General features: G+C 47.4%; 1 protein-coding gene across 1 annotated transcript in view; it reads right to left on the reverse strand.

Moving 5' to 3' along the window:
• The window catches only part of LOC147108463 (tripartite motif-containing protein 14-like), a 123,159-nt gene that overhangs the window by 72,164 nt on the left and 33,522 nt on the right, over positions 1-17,473 (reverse strand). The window contains exon 3 of the mRNA XM_086004273.1: positions 2,907-2,941. Within this exon, the coding sequence (XP_085860399.1) occupies positions 2,907-2,941 (35 nt within the window). The remainder of the gene's footprint in view (positions 1-2,906; positions 2,942-17,473) is intronic.

Raw genomic sequence — 17,473 nt, forward strand, 5'->3', positions numbered from 1 at the left:
CACGTGTGCGTCTGTCCGGCTATGCGCTCGAAAGTTATAGAGCGTACCTACGTGCGCGTTACCTCCGAAGAAAGCTTACGCTTCCGGGGACGCTCGTAAGCGTATTTACTTTTCGGTCGGACGAAAATTGTTCGCAGCCTTATGCAAAAAACCTTCAAAATTAAAATCATTATCTGCTAGCATTGATTGACTGACGTCAAGATTCGACCAATCCTGTGCCGTCATGATTGACCAATCCTACAGTACGGTCCCCTGATGGTTGGCCAATCGGTGTGTGTGTGTGTGGGCTGGACTAATCGTTTTCATCTCAGGGATCTGGCAGCCATTGTTTCACTGCCATTACTTCAGCTTCCAGCTCAAACTACTTTGATCATCCAGCTTTGAAAAAGTTAGTATCTCTTTTAAAAATAACATAAGATTTACCAAAAACGTTTTATAAGTACTTTCACTTTCATCTTTCAAGGTATTAAAAGGTAGAAATGTTGCCCGGCAGCAGATTCACACAGGGAGAGAGAGACAGGGCTGAAAGCCCTTTGATCATCCAGCTTTGAAAAAGTTAGTTTCTCTTTTAAAAATAACATAAGATTTACCAAAAACCTTTTATAAGTACTTTCACTTTCATCTTTCAAGGTATTAAAAGGTAGAAATGTTGCCCGGCAGCAGATTCACAAAGAGACACAGACAGGGCCCTAAAGCTGGGACTCGATTTAAAATGTTGCCGGCACCAGATTCACAAAGGAACACAGACAGGGCCCCAAAGCCTGGGACTCCATTTAAACCGCCCGGCAGCAGATTCACAGAGGGACACAGACAGGGCCCAAAGCCTGGCACGTCGATTTAAACCACCCGGCCCAAAACAGCCCTGGCAAAGCCGGGCTCCCCCCAGCTAGTTAAATATATTTAAGAAGGAGTTAGATATATTTCTTAAGGCTAAAGGGATCAAGGGATATGGGGAGAAAGCAGGGACAGGGTACTGAATTTGGATGATCAACCATGATTTCATTAAATGACGGAACAGGCTCGAGGGACCAAATGGCCCACTCCTGCTCCTACCTTCTATGTTTCTATGAATAGAGGTTTTTAAGATGATGAGAGGTTTTGATAGAGTAGATAGATAAAAACTATTCCCTCTGGCGAGTGCGTCAATATCCCGAGGTCATAGACTTAAAATCATTGGCAAAAGAGTTGTCGGGATTTGGAACGCTCTACCTGAAAAGGTGGTGGAAGCTGATTCCATAATAATTTTAAAAGGGAGTTGGGCAGGTACTTGAGGATGAGGAACTCACAGGGTTACGGACAAAAACCGGGATGTGGGGACTAAGCACGACTGCTCTTTCTAAGAGCCAGCACAGGCACAACCAGCCGAATTACCTCCTTCTGTGCTGTGATTTTCTATGATTCTATGATCTCGGCCTGGGAGATTTTAACTCCCAGCCCTTGTCAGTATAGTCTCAATCAGACTCGCGCCAAAAACTGGCAGGCAGCAGCAGCTGGCCAGCGGTCAGAAGCACATGGTCGGGTGGCAGGAGGCCGCCAGGCACTGAAGGAACGGTGAAATAATAACAGAAAAAGCTGGAAACATTAAGCAGGTCTCTTTGGAGAGAGAAACAGAGTTAACGTGCTGAATTTTAGCATCCACAAACAGGTAGGTTGGGGTTGGGTCAGATGTTAAAATTTTTAATATCTGAACCCTGATCCAACCGCACACTTCCGGGTTTAATGGAGGCGGGACAAGGGGCAGGCAGCCAACCTGCTCCCAGGAGGCAGGTTGGCAATTTAAATATTTTAATGGGGCTGTCAAGCCTCTGATTTAACCGGTTCTGCAGCAGAAGGGAGAAGCTTCAGGGAGAAGGTAAGTACCTTTACAGCATGGTTTGTGAGCCAGGAGGAACAGAAATGCTTCCCCCCCTGGTCCTCCCAAGCTTTCCCACCATCAGGCACCCCCCAATACATAGACCCCCAGGGTCAGGGATCGAACCTACCTGCTCCTGCGGCCTGCTCCGAAGACCTCCCAACTGAAAACCAAGCCTGTCAATCAGGCTGACTTCGGGCGGGGAACCTGTTAAAACTCCACAGCATGTGGGGAAAACAGCACTTCTGTCCAAAACTCCACTCCTGTCCACCTACGTGACCCACCCCAGTTAATATCCAGGCCAATGTTTCAGGTGAATGACCTTTCATCAGAACTAAAAAATGTTAACTCAGTTTCTCTCTCCACAGCTGCTGCCTGACCTGCTGAATGTTTCCAGCATTTCTTGTTTTTATTTCAGATTTCCAGCATGCACAGTATTTCCAGCATGCGCAGGGCCTGGAGAAGCCCCACAAGGAAATGAAAAAAGTAAAAAAACACCTCTTTTGGCTCCGATTCCTCTTCCTGCTAAGTTGGCTCGACAATATGGGATGACAGTGAGTGAGTCCTACGGGTGATTTTAGATGCCCACCCGCCTGGTTCCCACTAAGTGGACACGGTTAAATTATTATTGGCAGCTATCAAATCTATACAATAATGGTTATTAAACATATGGGGACTGTTCCATATAGCAGCTTTACAGATGCTGTTGATTGGCAGTGACAGTAATTGGGCTAATGCATTTAATACAATGTGTAAAGCCTTTAACAGGATTGTAAGTCAATACTTTAGTGATTCTTGATCTGGAGTCTTGACTGGTTGAATATGCATTCCAGCACAGGACTTACATGATTTAGACAGGGCTTACATACGACACACAATCAACATGGCACATGTGGCAAAAAACAAGTATGAGATAAAACATTATTCAGAGAACCTTCCCAGAAACAATCTAATTTCTACAGTGTAGAGAAAGCTAAATGAAGAAGTATTGTTTGTCCATCCCTCAACTTTAACTGCTAGTCAAAGTAACTTAAACAAAGACTTTATTTCTTACCACCAGCGTCTAAAATCCTTTTTCCAAACTCATTCCTGTAAAATAAATAAAGTAAAATTATTCAGAATACATTGAAGTCGCAAAACCAAATTTCACAGTCTTTGCACAATCTGGCAATGGGAGGCAAGGCTCCCAGCTCAACGGCAGTGTAGACCTGTGCATTGTGACGATCAGCGCGTCCGATTTGTGGCACTCCCGATTTTCCAGTAATTAAAAGTACTGGTATCAAGCACAGGCAGGCTTCGGCTGGGAGCACAGTGGGCTTGGCCTCAACACAGTTTACAAGACCAGCCCTCCTGATAATTTTAATATGCTCCCTATGCAAGAAGCACAGGCAGCCTATTGAGGTGCACAGTGGGCTGGGGAAGGTTAGAAATGCAGTGAGGCTGGTCTTGAAGCACTGATGCTTGCCATTAAAGAGATTTTTTGATGTGGAAAAAGGGTTGTTCACTCCGTAATAAATAGCAATTGCTTTGTAAAGAGTGTAAAATAATTGGAAAAGTGCATAGTACCAAATAATAACAATGTCTGCAAGGAGAGATGTGGAACAAAATCCCACTTTTGATGATGAAACGATAGAGGTCCAGCTGCAGGAAGTACAGCAAAGGAAGGTGCCCATCTCTGCATCTGAAGGGTTCTCTCCTGTGAAGTAGAGGGGCAAGCTGCCTGGGTGGAGGTTGCCAAGAGAGTGATTACAGTCTCCAGGACCATGTGACCACAGCAAATGTCCAAGAGGTCTTCAATTATCAGGTGTGCCGAGATAAGTTTACCCACATTCGGAGAGACGATTACTATCGGTACATAGCATGCATGACAAAACCAGACCAAGCACTGTCAGGAAGGTAGCATGTCAATACAAGGAGACAACCTGTCACAATTTTTTTTACACAAGCTTTCATGGTAGTAAAGCAGACAAAAAGTATGGCACTAAAATAACTTACTGTTACACGTAAATATGTGCCCTGTACCAACACTACCACCAGAAGCAACATGCATGATGCATTGTAGGACTCGTACTTGAGAAGTAACGGCTCTGAAGACAGGTTTCTTCTGGGATGCACAGGTGAGGTTTGTTTGATATGGTACTGCATAAAACATTGCCAACAGACATATTTAACGGCATGTGGCAGCATGGGTAAAAGGTTGGCCAGAGAACAGAAAATAGGGTTCATGGATGTTTTTCAGACTGGAGAAATGTAAAGGGCCATGTCCCCTCAGGTGGGTGTTGGGACTATTGATCTTCTCGATATGTAAATGACACACACTTGGGGCTGGGGCACGGTATCTACATTTTCAGACAACATAAAAATAAGGAGCGTGGTTTACTGCGAAGAGCATTATAAGCAGCTTCAGTGGTACAAAGAAGGTCAGCTAATTGGGCAAATAGGTGTCAGATGAAATTTAACTCAGAACAACAGGAGGTAATATATTTGGGGAGGAGAAATAAAGGGAGGAAACATACCCTAAATGGTAAACGTTAAACAGGAGAGAAACTTAGGCATTCAACTTTTTAAAAGTGAGAGGAAAAAATGAAGCTCTTTAAAAAAGGAAATGGGATCCTAGACTGTATAAACAAAGGCCTAGAGGATAAAAGCAATAAGGTATTGCTCAGTCTATAAGGTATTGCTAAGCCTATAAGATATTGCTAAACCTATACAAATTATTGATGAGGTTAGAAGTTAGAATATAACCAGTTTTGGGTATGTTACTTTAGGAAGGAATGTCAAGGCAATGGAGAGAGAACAGAAAAGATTTAGATTCATAGATAAGAGGCTGGAGAATACATGTTAAGAGGAGACCTGTTAGAGGTAATCAAATTTATGAGGGAATTTGATCAGGTAAACAGTGGGAAAAACTATTTCCACTGGTCAGTGTCAGTAAATTTTGATCGTCACCAAAAGCACGAAGGGAAAGGTTAGTAGATTTGTTTATAGAGGAAACTCTCGTTTAAACGGCACCTAAATATCCGGAATTCTCTAATAACTGGCAAAATTCATACTCCGAAAACAGCACCTCAATAACCGGAAATGTTGCCGAGTCCGAGTCTCCTGTGGTGGCCGAGTTAGTCAGTGGTGTATATTAAATCCGTGTGTTAATGGAGACACGGAATGCAGGAGTTGGTTTAACAAGTCTTTACTGAATGGAGACAATCTGGATACTGAAACTACAGAAGCCTGCCAGGGCCTTTTCACAGAATCACAGAAACCCCACAGTGCAGATAGAGGCCATTTCGGCCCATCGAGCCTGCACCGACACATATCCCACCCGATCCCCGTAACACCTACACCAAGACATGTCCCACCCTATCCCCGTAACCCCACGTATTTAATCCCCCTAACACTAAGGGTCAATTTATCATAGCCAATCAACCTAACCCGCACATCTTTGGACTGTGGAAGGAAACCGGAGCACCCGGAGGAAACCCACACAAACACGGGGAGAATGTGCAAACTCCACACAGACAGTCACCCGAGGCCGGATTCGAACCCGGGTCCCTGGCGCTGTGAGGCAACAGTGCTAACCACTATGCCACCGAGCCTTTATACAAGGATGGTCACTGCCGGTACTGCAGTCTGAGACCAGTTATTCCCTTAAAGGGACATACACAACAATTCCTCCACTTTTAGATAAACAGTACATAACATTCATTTAACAACCAAATAATAACTAATTACACTTACAATTGCTAGATACATTAGTTGAAGTTAAGCAATTATAAGTTCAGTCTTTGAGGAGGCTTCCTGATTCTGTCTGGATAACGCCTCTTTGGGATATCAGGTTCTTCTGGCAAGGTTGAGTCGGGATCAATGTCGTTGTTTGGTTCGTCTGCTTCCAATATCACCGATTCTACGGTAGATGCAATTGGTACTTCGGTTTCATCGCCAGGTGTATCAGATCGTGGTGTGGAGTTGAGGTTTTCCAGTGACTCTAGAATCTGGTCAGCATGGCGTCTTACAATGCTTTCTCCAACGTCCACGGTATGCATTAGAGGTCCTTGCCGTGTACAGATCGTTCCTGGCTGCCATTTCTCTGTGCGGTAGTCCCGGGCCAAAACTGGTTGACCTATCTTAAAACTCCTGGTCGGCCTTTCATTCATATTCTGAAACTGCCTGTTCTCCACATCTCTTCTGATGTTTGGCTTAACCAAATCCAAGCGGCATCGTCGTCTTCGATTGAAGAACATCATGGCTGGAGTTTGGTTGTTAACCGCATGTGTCGCAAGAAGTTATCCACCTTGTGCTGTAGGGGTATATCTTCATTACACATTGCCTTGATAGCCTTCACAGAAATCACAGAAACCCCACAGTGCAGATAGAGGCCATTTCGGCCCATCGAACCTGCACTGTTACATATCCCACCCGATCCCCGTAACCCCTACACCAACACATATCCCACTCTATCCCCGTAACCCCACGTATTTAATCCCCCTAACACTAAGGGTCAATTTATCATAGCCAATCAACCTAACCCGCACATCTTTGGACTGTGGGAGGAAACCGGAGCACCCGGAGGAAACCCACGCAAACACGGGGCGAATGTGCAAACTCCACACAGACAGACACCCGAGGCCAGATTCAAACCCGGGTCCCTTGGCGCTGTGAGGCAACAATGCTAACCACTAAGCCACCGTGTTTGAATGTTTGAACAAACCTCTCGGACAATCCATTAGTGGCTGGATGATATGGGGCGGATGTGTAATGCTTAACACCATTGTTCTTTAAGAACCTCCGGAACTCTTCAGACACAAACTGTGGTCCATTGTCAGAGCAAATCTGTTCAGGCAGCCCATTCCTGGTGAATATGGTTCGTAAGACTGTGATAGTTTTTTCTGTGGTGGTTGAGGACATTTTATTACCTCTGGCCACTTTGAATGTGCATCCACCGCAATTAAAAACATCGAGTCCATAAACGGACCAGCAAAGTCAATGTGCACCCTTTGCCATGGAGATGAGGGCCACTCCATGGATGTAGAGGGGCTTGTGGTGGGGCGTTTTGGACCTTCTGGCATCCTGTACAGCTCTTGGTCATCTCTTCGATTTCTCTATCGATTCCCAGCCGCCACACAAACGCTCTGGCTAAGTTCTTCATTTTTACCCCTCCCAGATGACCCTCATGAAGCTCATTGAGCACTCTATCCTTCAATTTGGGTGGAATTACTACTCTGGATCCACACATCAAGGTTCCTCTGCACACTGACAGCTGTTCTCTTCTCAGCGAGAATGCTGGCAGCAGTGCTTCGCCATGTGCTGGCCATCCCTTCACCGTTAAATCATAGACCCAGCAGAGTGTCGGGTCATTTCGTGTTTCCTTTTCTATGTTTGCATTCGTCACAGGGAGACATTCGACAATAGTCGAGTGGAATAACGCCACTGGATCCACTGCCAGTTCTTCTTCCACCGTCGGCAACGGTAGGCGCGACAATCCATCAGCATTCCCATGCTGTTTAGTTCCTTTGTACTCGATGTCATATTGGTGTGCCCCTAGGAAAAGGGACCACCTCTGTAGCCGTTGTGCCGTCATTATCGGTACGCCCTTCTGAGGGTTGAAAATGGAGACGAGAGGTTGATGATCAGTTAGTAGAGTAAATTTCTGACCATGCAGGTAGTGATTGAACTTCTTCACCCCCCACACCAGATTGAGGGCCTCTCTGTCAATCTGGGCGTAGTTACGCTCGGCTGAAGTTAACGAGTGTGACGCAAAAGCTATCGCCCTCTCAGAACCATCAAGGAATTTATGTGACAGTACCGCCCCAATGCCGTAGGGAGACGCATCGCATGCCAGTCTTATCGGTAGTGATGGGTTGTAGTGAGCCAATACTTCTCTTGAAGTGATTAGGTCCTTACTCTTCTGAAAGGCCCGCTTACATTCATTGCTCCATTTCCATGCTACTCCCGTTCGTAGTAGGGCGCTCAGCGGATGCAGAATTGTGGACAAATTCGGCAAAAACTTATGGTAGTAATTCACCAATCCGAGGAATGACCTCAGTTGTGACACATTTTCAGGTGCTGGAGCCTTAACTACAGCTTCAATTTTGTCAGGGGACTTATGCAACCCCTCTTCATCAATCACGTGGCCACAATACGATATCTGTTTCTTAAAAAACTCGCACTTGGGGCGATTGGCTCATAGCCCATGTTCACGTAGTCTAGTGAGCACCTGCTCTAGGTTGGCAAGGTGTTCACTGTCATCTTCACCTGTCACTAGGATGTCGTCCAAGTAACACTGAGTCCTCGGAATCCCTTGCAGGACTTGTTCCATCGCTCTTTGCCATATCGCCGGAGCTGATGCTACTCCGAATACCAGTCGATTATACTGGTAAAGGCCTTTGTGAGTGTTTATCGTGAGATACTTCCTAGAGGATTCTTCAACTTCCATCTGCAACTATGCTTGCGCTAGGTCAATTTTTGTAAAACGCTTCCCTCCGGATAGTGAGGCGAAGATATCTTCTATCCTTGGAAGAAGATATTGTACTGTGTGAAGGACTGGGTTCACTGTCACCTTGAAGTCCCCACAGATGCGAACCTTCCTTGGCTCCTCACTTATTGTTTAACGTTTTCTTCATGACAGGAACGATGGGTATCGCCCACTCGCTCCAGTCTACCTTAGATAACACACCTGCATTCTCCAGATTCTCCAGCTCTGCCTCGACGGCTGGGCGAATTGCATATGGTACCGGTCTTGCTTTGAAAAACTTGGGAATTGCATTCTCCTCTATTTTTATCGAGGCGGTTACGCCTTTAAGAGTGCCCAGTTCTTGTTGAAATACCTCTTTGGCGTCAGCTAAGATTGTTGACAATCGGCCAGGAGTGACGTCGTCATCCTTTTTACCAGCCACCGTCAGTGCCTGAATGGAGTGCCAGTCTAAACTTATCTTTCTGATCCTTTCACGTCCCAATAACGGTGGTCCACCATCTTGCAGAATGTACAGATACAATTTCCGTATTTTCTTGCCGTTGTATTCGACAGGCACCCTTATTTTTCCTCTGGGGTATACTTTCTGCCCCGTATACGTCCTCAAGACAATGGATGTCTCTCTCAAGGGTATGTGTGAGAATAGCCGCTCGTAGTCTCGTCGATTCATGACGGTTAGAGCTGATCCTGTATCCAAATCCATTTTGACTTGAGACCCTGCTATCGTGAGGGTGACCCAAATGGTTCGGTGATCCTCTTTTGCGATTACGTTGTGAAGTTTGAGACAGCTTAGTCTCTTGTTCCCGGATTCACTATCGCTCATCTGGTCTTCGGAACTACTGTCCGTCATCTTTTGTACTTTCCTGTACTGTTCCTTAGTAGCCTTTTTATTGTCGTTGGTCTTCTTCTCAGACCTGCAAACTCGTGCAATGTGTCCCATCTTTCCGCATTGCCTGCATATTTTGTCCTTGGACCAGCAGTCCTTCTGGTCATGGTTTGTTCTGCCGCAGCGATAACATTTTGCAAATCCCCGTGTCATTTCGTGGGTGCCGTATTCCTGTGGCTTTTGTTGTATTTCCGCAGCTCCCCTTGCTGCTGCTTCGTACGATACTGCCACGCTGAAAGCCTTATCTAGCGTCAGCTCTTTCTCTGAGAGTAACCTTTTCTGGGTTCCTTCACTCAGGAGTCCACAGACAAATTTGTCCCGTAAGGTATCTGCCAGTCCTGCTCCGAACTGGCAGTGCTTTGATAGCTTGCGTAGTTCCGTAAGGTAATCAGCATTGCTCTCATTTTTATGCTGATTTCTCCTGTGGAATTTAAATCTTTCTGCTATCAGCAGCGGTGTAGGATTTAGGTGTTCCTGTAGGATAGCAACAATTTCATTAAAACTCTTCGCCTTCGGTTTGGCTGGAGTAATCAGGTCCCGCAATAGGCCGTACGTTCTTGCGCCCATTAAATTTAGCAATACCGATGCCTTTTTCCCCTCGGCTATTTCGTTTGCCTCGCAATATACCTCGACTCTTTCCACATATGTGGTCCAGTCTTCTATTGCATTATCGAAGGCAGTGATATCGCCAATCTTTGGCATCTTGAAAATCTAAGATGGCGTCTCCCGTGCTTTTCCTTCGTCCCTGATGGATCAAAATGGCGCCTCCCGCGCTTTTCCTTCTTCCCCGCCGAGTTAAGATGGCGCCTCCCGCGCTTTCCCGCCGCTGCCGCTGCTGTCAACGCCGCTCTCCGCGGTATTTTTATTTTTAACCGTTCCCGTCGTGGAGCGGGCCCTCTGGGACACTTCCCTCCCTCTTCTTAGGTCCGAACGCTGCCCGGCTGCAAAGCACCGGCCGCGCCCTGTGTGCTCCACCCTCTCTCTCTCTTTTTGCTTCCCGACTCGCTGCCCGGCCCCGTTGCAGAGCCACCCTATCGAGCTCTAGCCCGCCGCAGCCCAGGAAGGATCAGTGCACTACCTGCCACCAGCCCGATTAGCTGGGAAACCACAGACTGGGGAACCAAGCCTGGCTCTTGACAGTCTCCCCTGCAAGTTTTCAATCCGATGATTTGGAGGGCGGTTGCCCACGGTCGACGCCCGTTTCTCGATTTTTTTTGGATTATTTTTTTTCTTTTTCTTTTCTGGCTTCGACCTTCAATAACGTCGTCTGAGGTGCTGCCGAGTTGCAGGTAAGTTCGTTTCTTACTTGTCGCCAGTATTAAATCCGTGTGTTAATGGAGACACGGAATGCAGGAGTTGGTTTAACAAGTCTTTACTGAATGGAGACAATCCGGATACTGAAACTACAGAAGCCTGCCAGGGCCTTTTATACAGGGATGGTCACTGCCGGTACTGCAGTCTGAGACCAGTTATTCCCTTAAAGGGACATACACAACAGTGTAGTTCTTCAAACTCCCATTACTCAGCTTCTTGGCGCTGTCGGAAGTCTCTTCCAATCCGAACACCTCAATAACAGGGGTCTGACTCTCCCGCGCTGCCGGAAGTCTCTTCTGATCCGAGTTATGGATTACCCTCAACTGGCAGTACTGTACTTAATCAAGCATCTTCCACCATCCATTTAACACATTCTGTGAGTACCCAATTATACTGCACATTTCTTGATTTTTGTTTGTTAAAAATAGCCTCGGTAGATATATCTCTCCGTTATCCGGAATTTTTAATCAACCGGCACCATCCCGGTCTCGTCGGTGCCGGATACGAAAGAGTTTCCTGTATGTAGGGGGTTCTTAGGACAACGAATGCCCTACCAGAAACAGTATAATAGGGTTTAAAAGGCAAGTGGATAGATATTTGACAAATAAATATTTAAAAGGTTATCACAAAAGAGTTATCTAAATGGATAGCTGCTCCATTAAACCAGTACAGGTGCCATAGGTTGAATGGCACCCTTCTCTACTATAACATTCCCATCATCTTGCTGCACTTGTTGTTTTAACTGGTGAAGATTGCAGGGCTGGAAGGTACTGTTGGAATAAGTTTAGTAAGTTCCTGCAGTGCCCAATTAATTATTGATACATACTGCGGTCATGGTGAGGGGGTAAATATTGGAGAGAAGTTAGGAAACACTTCTTCACGCAAAAGGTGATAGAACTGCAAAACTCTCCCCCAGAAAAAGCAGTAGATGCTAGCTCAATTAATAATTTTAAATCTGAGATCGATAGAATTTTGATAGCCAAGGGTATTAAGGGATATGAAGCCAAGGCGGGTAGATGGAGTCAAGGTGCAGATCAGACATGATCTCATTGAATGGAGAACAGGAGGGGCTGAATGACCTACCCCAGTTCTTATGCTCCTATGATAGCAAAATACTACAGATGCTGAAAATCCGAAATAACAACAGAAAATGCTGGAAAAACTCAGCAGGCCAGGACTCTAATTTCTCTCCATGGATGTTGCCTGGCCTGCTGAGTTTTTCCAGCATTTTCTGTTGTTATTTCTTATGCTCCTATGTTCCTTGCTGAAGCGAAGACTCCTCTGGGAATACCATGACCGTCACCTTCAAGACAGACTTTTCCAATGACGAGCGTTTCACTGGATTTGAAGTTCATTATTCCGCCGTCGGTAAGTTGCTCGTAGTCTATCAGCGCTCAGAACCGGGACTGAACCTTCTCCATTTCAAGGCTTGGACAGACACAATCAAACTGTGTGTGGGGTCGGAATGTCCCCATGAGATCTAAGGTAGTAGCTTTTTTAAAATTTGTTCCTGGGATGTGGGATTGCTGGCAAGGCCAGCATTTATTGCTCATCCCTAATTGCCCTTGAGAAGGTGGTGGTGAGCCGCCTTCTTGAACCGCTGCAGTCCGTGTGTTGAAGGTACTCCCTCCGTTAAGGAGGGAGTTCCAGGATTTTGTCCCAGCGATGATGAGGGAAAGGCGATATATTTCCAAGTCAGGATGCTGTGTGACTTGGAGGAGAAATTGAGGTGATGGTGCTCCCATGCGCCTGCTGCCCTTGTCCTTCTAGGTGGTAGAGGTCACGGGTTTGGGAGGTGCTGCCGAAGATGCCTTGGCAAGTTGCTGCAGTGCATCTTGTAGATGGTACACACTGCAGCCATGGTGCACCGGTGGTGAAAGGAGTGAACACCATCTGCGGCTTTTAAATCAAAAAACATTGTAGGATGAGGGGGAAATGGGATGTGAAAAGGAGGATTAGGTATGACGATAATGTTATCTTCGATGGTTTCAGCCACGTTGCTGGCCACGGGCTCAGCAATGACCTATCTAATGATGGCAACTACCGTCTCCATCAGGGTAAGGTTATGCAGGCATGCCTCTACCCAACCTGTCCTGCAAGAGAGAGGGAAGTGTTTCAGTGAGTATAGTGCAATGTGTTTGGGTGATGTGGCTGTCATGGTTGAATAACTGGCAGTGTGTGTGCAAGCTGTGAGATGTGGGTGTGAGGCTTACAGCAGAAGTAAGTGTGTGAGGGTGAGGTGAAGCTATGAGTCCTGTTTGATAGATTGTTGGTAGTTGAGTGATGGGGGTGTGCTGCATTGAGCAGTGTGTGAAGCTAATGGTGCAGTTGGTGGGATATGGCATTTCAAGATGAATTCACTGACCTTGACCACTCGTGAGGTCAGTGATCTTCTGGCGGCACTGCATCCGGGTCCTCGAGGCTTGACTTCTGGCACTGAGTGCCATGGCTACCTGCTCCCACTACCTTCGCAGAGTTTGTCTGGAGGGCCTGCTGGCCCCCTGTGGATAGAGGACCTCTCCTCCACCAAGACCTCCAGTGCAGAGTCCAAGAACCTTGGTTAACGCTCTCACCCCTGTTGCACCATTAGTCACGCTTCTTGCAGGTCAGATGCTCTTCCCCAGCCACTTCCAGTACCTGCTCCAGCCAGAATGCCGCTCCCCTTTAAGAGGTGCAAGCTAGCTTTAAGTAGTGCATGATGGCTTTAAGTCGTGCAGGCTAGCTTTAAGTGGTGCTAGCCTCGGACGAACTTGGACCCCCTGCTGAGGTGTCCAGCCACTGAACAGCGCATTTAGCACGGCCTCAACGCTGCAAACATTTAAATGAACAGGCAGCACGAAATTTCTGTGCTGCCTGCATCGGAAGCAATGGGCGCAGGTTAAGCGTACATCACGATCCCTGCGCCTGTTTTGTGGGGCTATCGAATTTAGCCCCCTGCACCTCTGATCGCTTCAGCAGTTAGGAGCCAAGCTTTACCTCTAGTGAGGCATGCCCTGGGCCATCCTTTCTACTTCCTCATACTGACTGGCGCTCTGTGAATCGCCCAGTGCATTCCCCTCTAACTTATTATCTTTCCCGCCCAGGGTGCAGATCACTGTGCTGGTGCTTTTTATTCCAGTTATTCATTCATGGGATGTGGGCGTCGCTTTCAAGGCCAATATTTATTACCCATCCCTAATTGTCCTTGAGAAGGTGGTGGTGAGCCGCTTTCTTGAACCCGTGCTGTTCGTGTAGTGAAGGTACTCCCAGAGTGCTATTAGGTAGGGAATTCCAGGATTTTGACCCAGCGATGATGAAGGAATGGTGATATATTTCCAAGTAAGGATGGTGTGTGACTTGGGGTAACTTGGGGATGATGGTGTTCCCATGCACCTGCTGCCCTTGTCCTTCTATCTGGTAGAAGCCACAGGTTTGAGAGGTACTGTCGAAGAAGCTTTGGCAAGTTGCTGCAGCCACGGTGCGCCGGTGGTGGAGGGAGTGAATGTTTAAGGTGGTTGATGGGGTTCCGATCAAGCAGGCTGCTTTGTCCTGGATGGTGCCGAGCTTCCTGAGTGTTGTTGGAGTTGCACTCATCCAGGCAAGTGGAGAGTATTCCATCACACTCATGACTTGTGCCTCATAGGTGATAGAAAGGCTTTGGCGAATCAGGAGGTAAGTCACAAGCCGCAGAATGAATCAGCCCAATCCTGTATGTTGTTCAGGTCTTACTACATTATCTGAGGAATTGCGAATAGAACTGAATACTGAACATCCCCACTTCTGACCTTATGATGAAGGGATCGTCATTGTTGAAGCAACTGAAGAGGGTTGGGCCTAGGGCACTATGGGCTGGATTTTGTCATAGGGGCGGGTCAGGTGGTGGACAGTTGACGACCCCGCCTCCGATGTGAGGCGGGATAATTGAGCAATTTTCCCTTAATTGGGCACTTGATTTCCAGTGTGTGGGAACCCCTGGCCCAATCAGTATTTTGGTGCTGAAACTCGCCTCTGCTGACGTCATCTATGCAGCTGCATTTAAGGCCTGCAAGCAACCTTGGTTCATTCTGAGGGATTTGTGCTCCAACCATGTGAAGCAGCAGACCAAAGTGTGCACCCCGATTCGATGAGAACACCCTCCAATCTCTGGTGGAGGGAGCAAGGGCGAATAAGTTCCTTCTTCAGGGAGGAAAAAGACTCCCCAACAGACCAAAGCTGTGTGGTTGCAAGTGGCACAGGAGATGAATGCCATATCAATGTGCAGCAGAACCTGGCTGCAGTGCCGAAAGAGGTTTCATGACCTTCTCCGCACAGGAAAATTGAGTATTACATCAAAATGACCCTCAATCTGATCCCCATCGCCTCACATCCCACTTGACCCTTACATCCCTGAACCCTTAACCATTCCCTCTCTCTGCATGTTCACATTCACTTTACTATTCGACTATGCAGCCCTCACACTCCCTATCACTGTGATGCAATGATAAAAACTTACAACACACAGGGAGGGCCCTTGGTATTGGCACCTCACTCCATCTTTGTGTCCTTCTAAGCATCTATGCTATGGAGTCTCTACACTCACTCCTTCATTCTCAGTCAAACTCCACTTGTGTCCCTCATTACAGGAAAAGAGAGCCCACAGTAAGAGGGAGAGGGCGAGGACAGGAGGAGGGCCACCCTCAATAGTCCAGCTCACCAAAATTTGCTTAGTGGCAGGAGGTGATGGTCGAAGGTTGTTTTTGTGACTGGAAGCCAGTGTCCAGTAGTATACCGCAGGGATCGGCGTTGGGTCCTTTGCTGTTTGTAGTTTAAAATGTATTGTGCATTAATGATTTACATATGAATGTAGGAGGTATGATCAGTAAGTTCAAAGATGACACAAAAATTGGTGAAGTGGTAAATAAGCGAGGAGGGAAGCCTCAGGCTACAGGATGATATAGACGGGATGGTTAGATGGGCAGAACAGTGGCAAATGGAATTTAACCCTGAAAAGTGTGAGGTGATGCATTTTGGGAGGACTAACAAGGGAAGGGAATACACAATGAATGGTAGGATCCTAGGAAGGAGAGAGGATCAGAGGGACCTTGGTGTACATGTACATAGATCCCTGAAGGCAGCAGGACAGGTAGATAAGGTGGTTAAAAAGGCATATGGGATACTTGCCTTCATTAGCCGAGGAGATTCACCAGGATGTTACCTGGGCTGGAGTGCTTCAGCTATGAAGAGAGACTGGACAGGCTGGGGTTGTTTTCCTTAGAGCAGAGAAGGCTGAGGGGGGTCCTGATTGAGGTGTACAAAATTATGAGGGGCATAGATAGAGTAGATAGTAAGGAACTTTTCCCCTTAGTAGAGGGGTCAATTACCAGGGGGCATAGTTTCAAGGTAAGGGGCCAGGAGATTTGAGGAAAACCTTTTTCACCCAGAGGGTGGTTGGAATCTGGAACTCACTGCCTGAAAGGGTGGTAGTGGCAGGAACCCTCACAACAGTCAAGAAGCATTTAGATGAGCACTTGAAACACCATAGCATACAAGGCTACGGGCCAAATGCTGGAAAATGGGATTAGAATAGACAGGGCTTGATGGCCGGCGTGGACACGATGGGCCGAAGGACCTCTTTCTGTGCTGTATAACTCTATGACTCTATGAGACCACTATTCTGGAGACCCTGGCTGCTGAGTACTGCAGGGCTCCACCTGATCTATCAGGGCATCTGAATCGCATCTTCAGCAAGCCGATGGTTTGCTCGATTATGGATCTGTTGGCTGGAATTGTAGCGCCCCTCAGCTTCTCCTCAACGGCGTCATTAGCTACGTCTTCAGGGGATAGCCCTTGTCTCCAAGTAGCCATCCGAAAAGTTGGTCTGGCAGACTGAAGAGCGGAGGCACATTAGACTGGCGCAGGATGAAGGAGTCATGACAACTTCCAGGGTACTTGGCGCAAACATGCAAAATGTCCTTCTTCTGGTTACACACCAGCTGCACGTTGAGGGAGTGGAAGCCTTTGCGATTGACAAAAATACCTGGATTGTGATGGGGTGCCTTAAGGGTCATATGTGTGCAGTCAACGACGCCCTGCACCCTTGGAAAGCCTGGCAGATTAGCAAATCCAACCGCAAGCACGGTTACACTTGCTTGATCCTTGGAGAAGTTAATGTAATTGTGCGCGATGGCAGAGGCCATCGGTTACCTGCGTGATGCAAGTGTGAGCGGCCGCCAGGGAGATGCCGCTGATGTCTGCTAATGATCCCTGGAATGATCCTGAAGCAAAAAAGTTGAGTGCGGTGGTGACTTTGACGGCCACTGGTAAGGAGTGTCCACCTGTTCCTCTGGGCTCCAGGTCTTGCTGCAGCATTGCGCAGATGTCACCCACTACCTCTCGCGAAAGTCTGAGCCCTTTGGCACTGCTGTTCAGTCATGTTGAGGTAGCTCATCCTCTATCTGTAAACCCTGTTTTGGGGGTATCTCCTGCGCCGACGTGCTTCCATGCGCTGGCGCCTTCTGGCCTGTGCAGCTTCAGGTGGGTGAGCAGCAGGTTGGCGCTCCTGTTGTTGGTGCCGCTGTTGTTCCGGGTGCTGCTGCTGCCATGCCTGGACTTCGTCCGAATCTGATGTCCAGGAGGAAAGGAAATAAATGGTTCCCATGCTTCTGGTATATACCTCAGTTGAGGAAGCGTTCAGTCAAGGTGGGGAGAGGGGTTTCCCAGGAGGTCACACTGCAGATGGATCTCAGCCTCAAAACTTCCTCAATGAGTAGGCCTGCTAAAAGTTCTCCCAGACCTGAGGAAAAAAAACTTCTGCCACCTGCAAATGATCAGTGTCGACAACCACGACGTGCGTGGACTCTTTAGCGCAGTCAAGGCCATCTATGGCCCAAACACCCAAGGCCCTACCCCACTGCGGGCCAAGAACGGAGAGGTACTCATCAAGGACAGAGAGGCAATCAGTGTCCGCTGGAAGGAGCACTTCGAAGATCTCCTGAAC

This window comes from Somniosus microcephalus, chromosome 13 (assembly GCF_052327205.1).
Source record: "Somniosus microcephalus isolate GS21.2 chromosome 13, FLI_Smic_1.0, whole genome shotgun sequence".
NCBI lineage: Eukaryota > Metazoa > Chordata > Chondrichthyes > Squaliformes > Somniosidae > Somniosus > Somniosus microcephalus.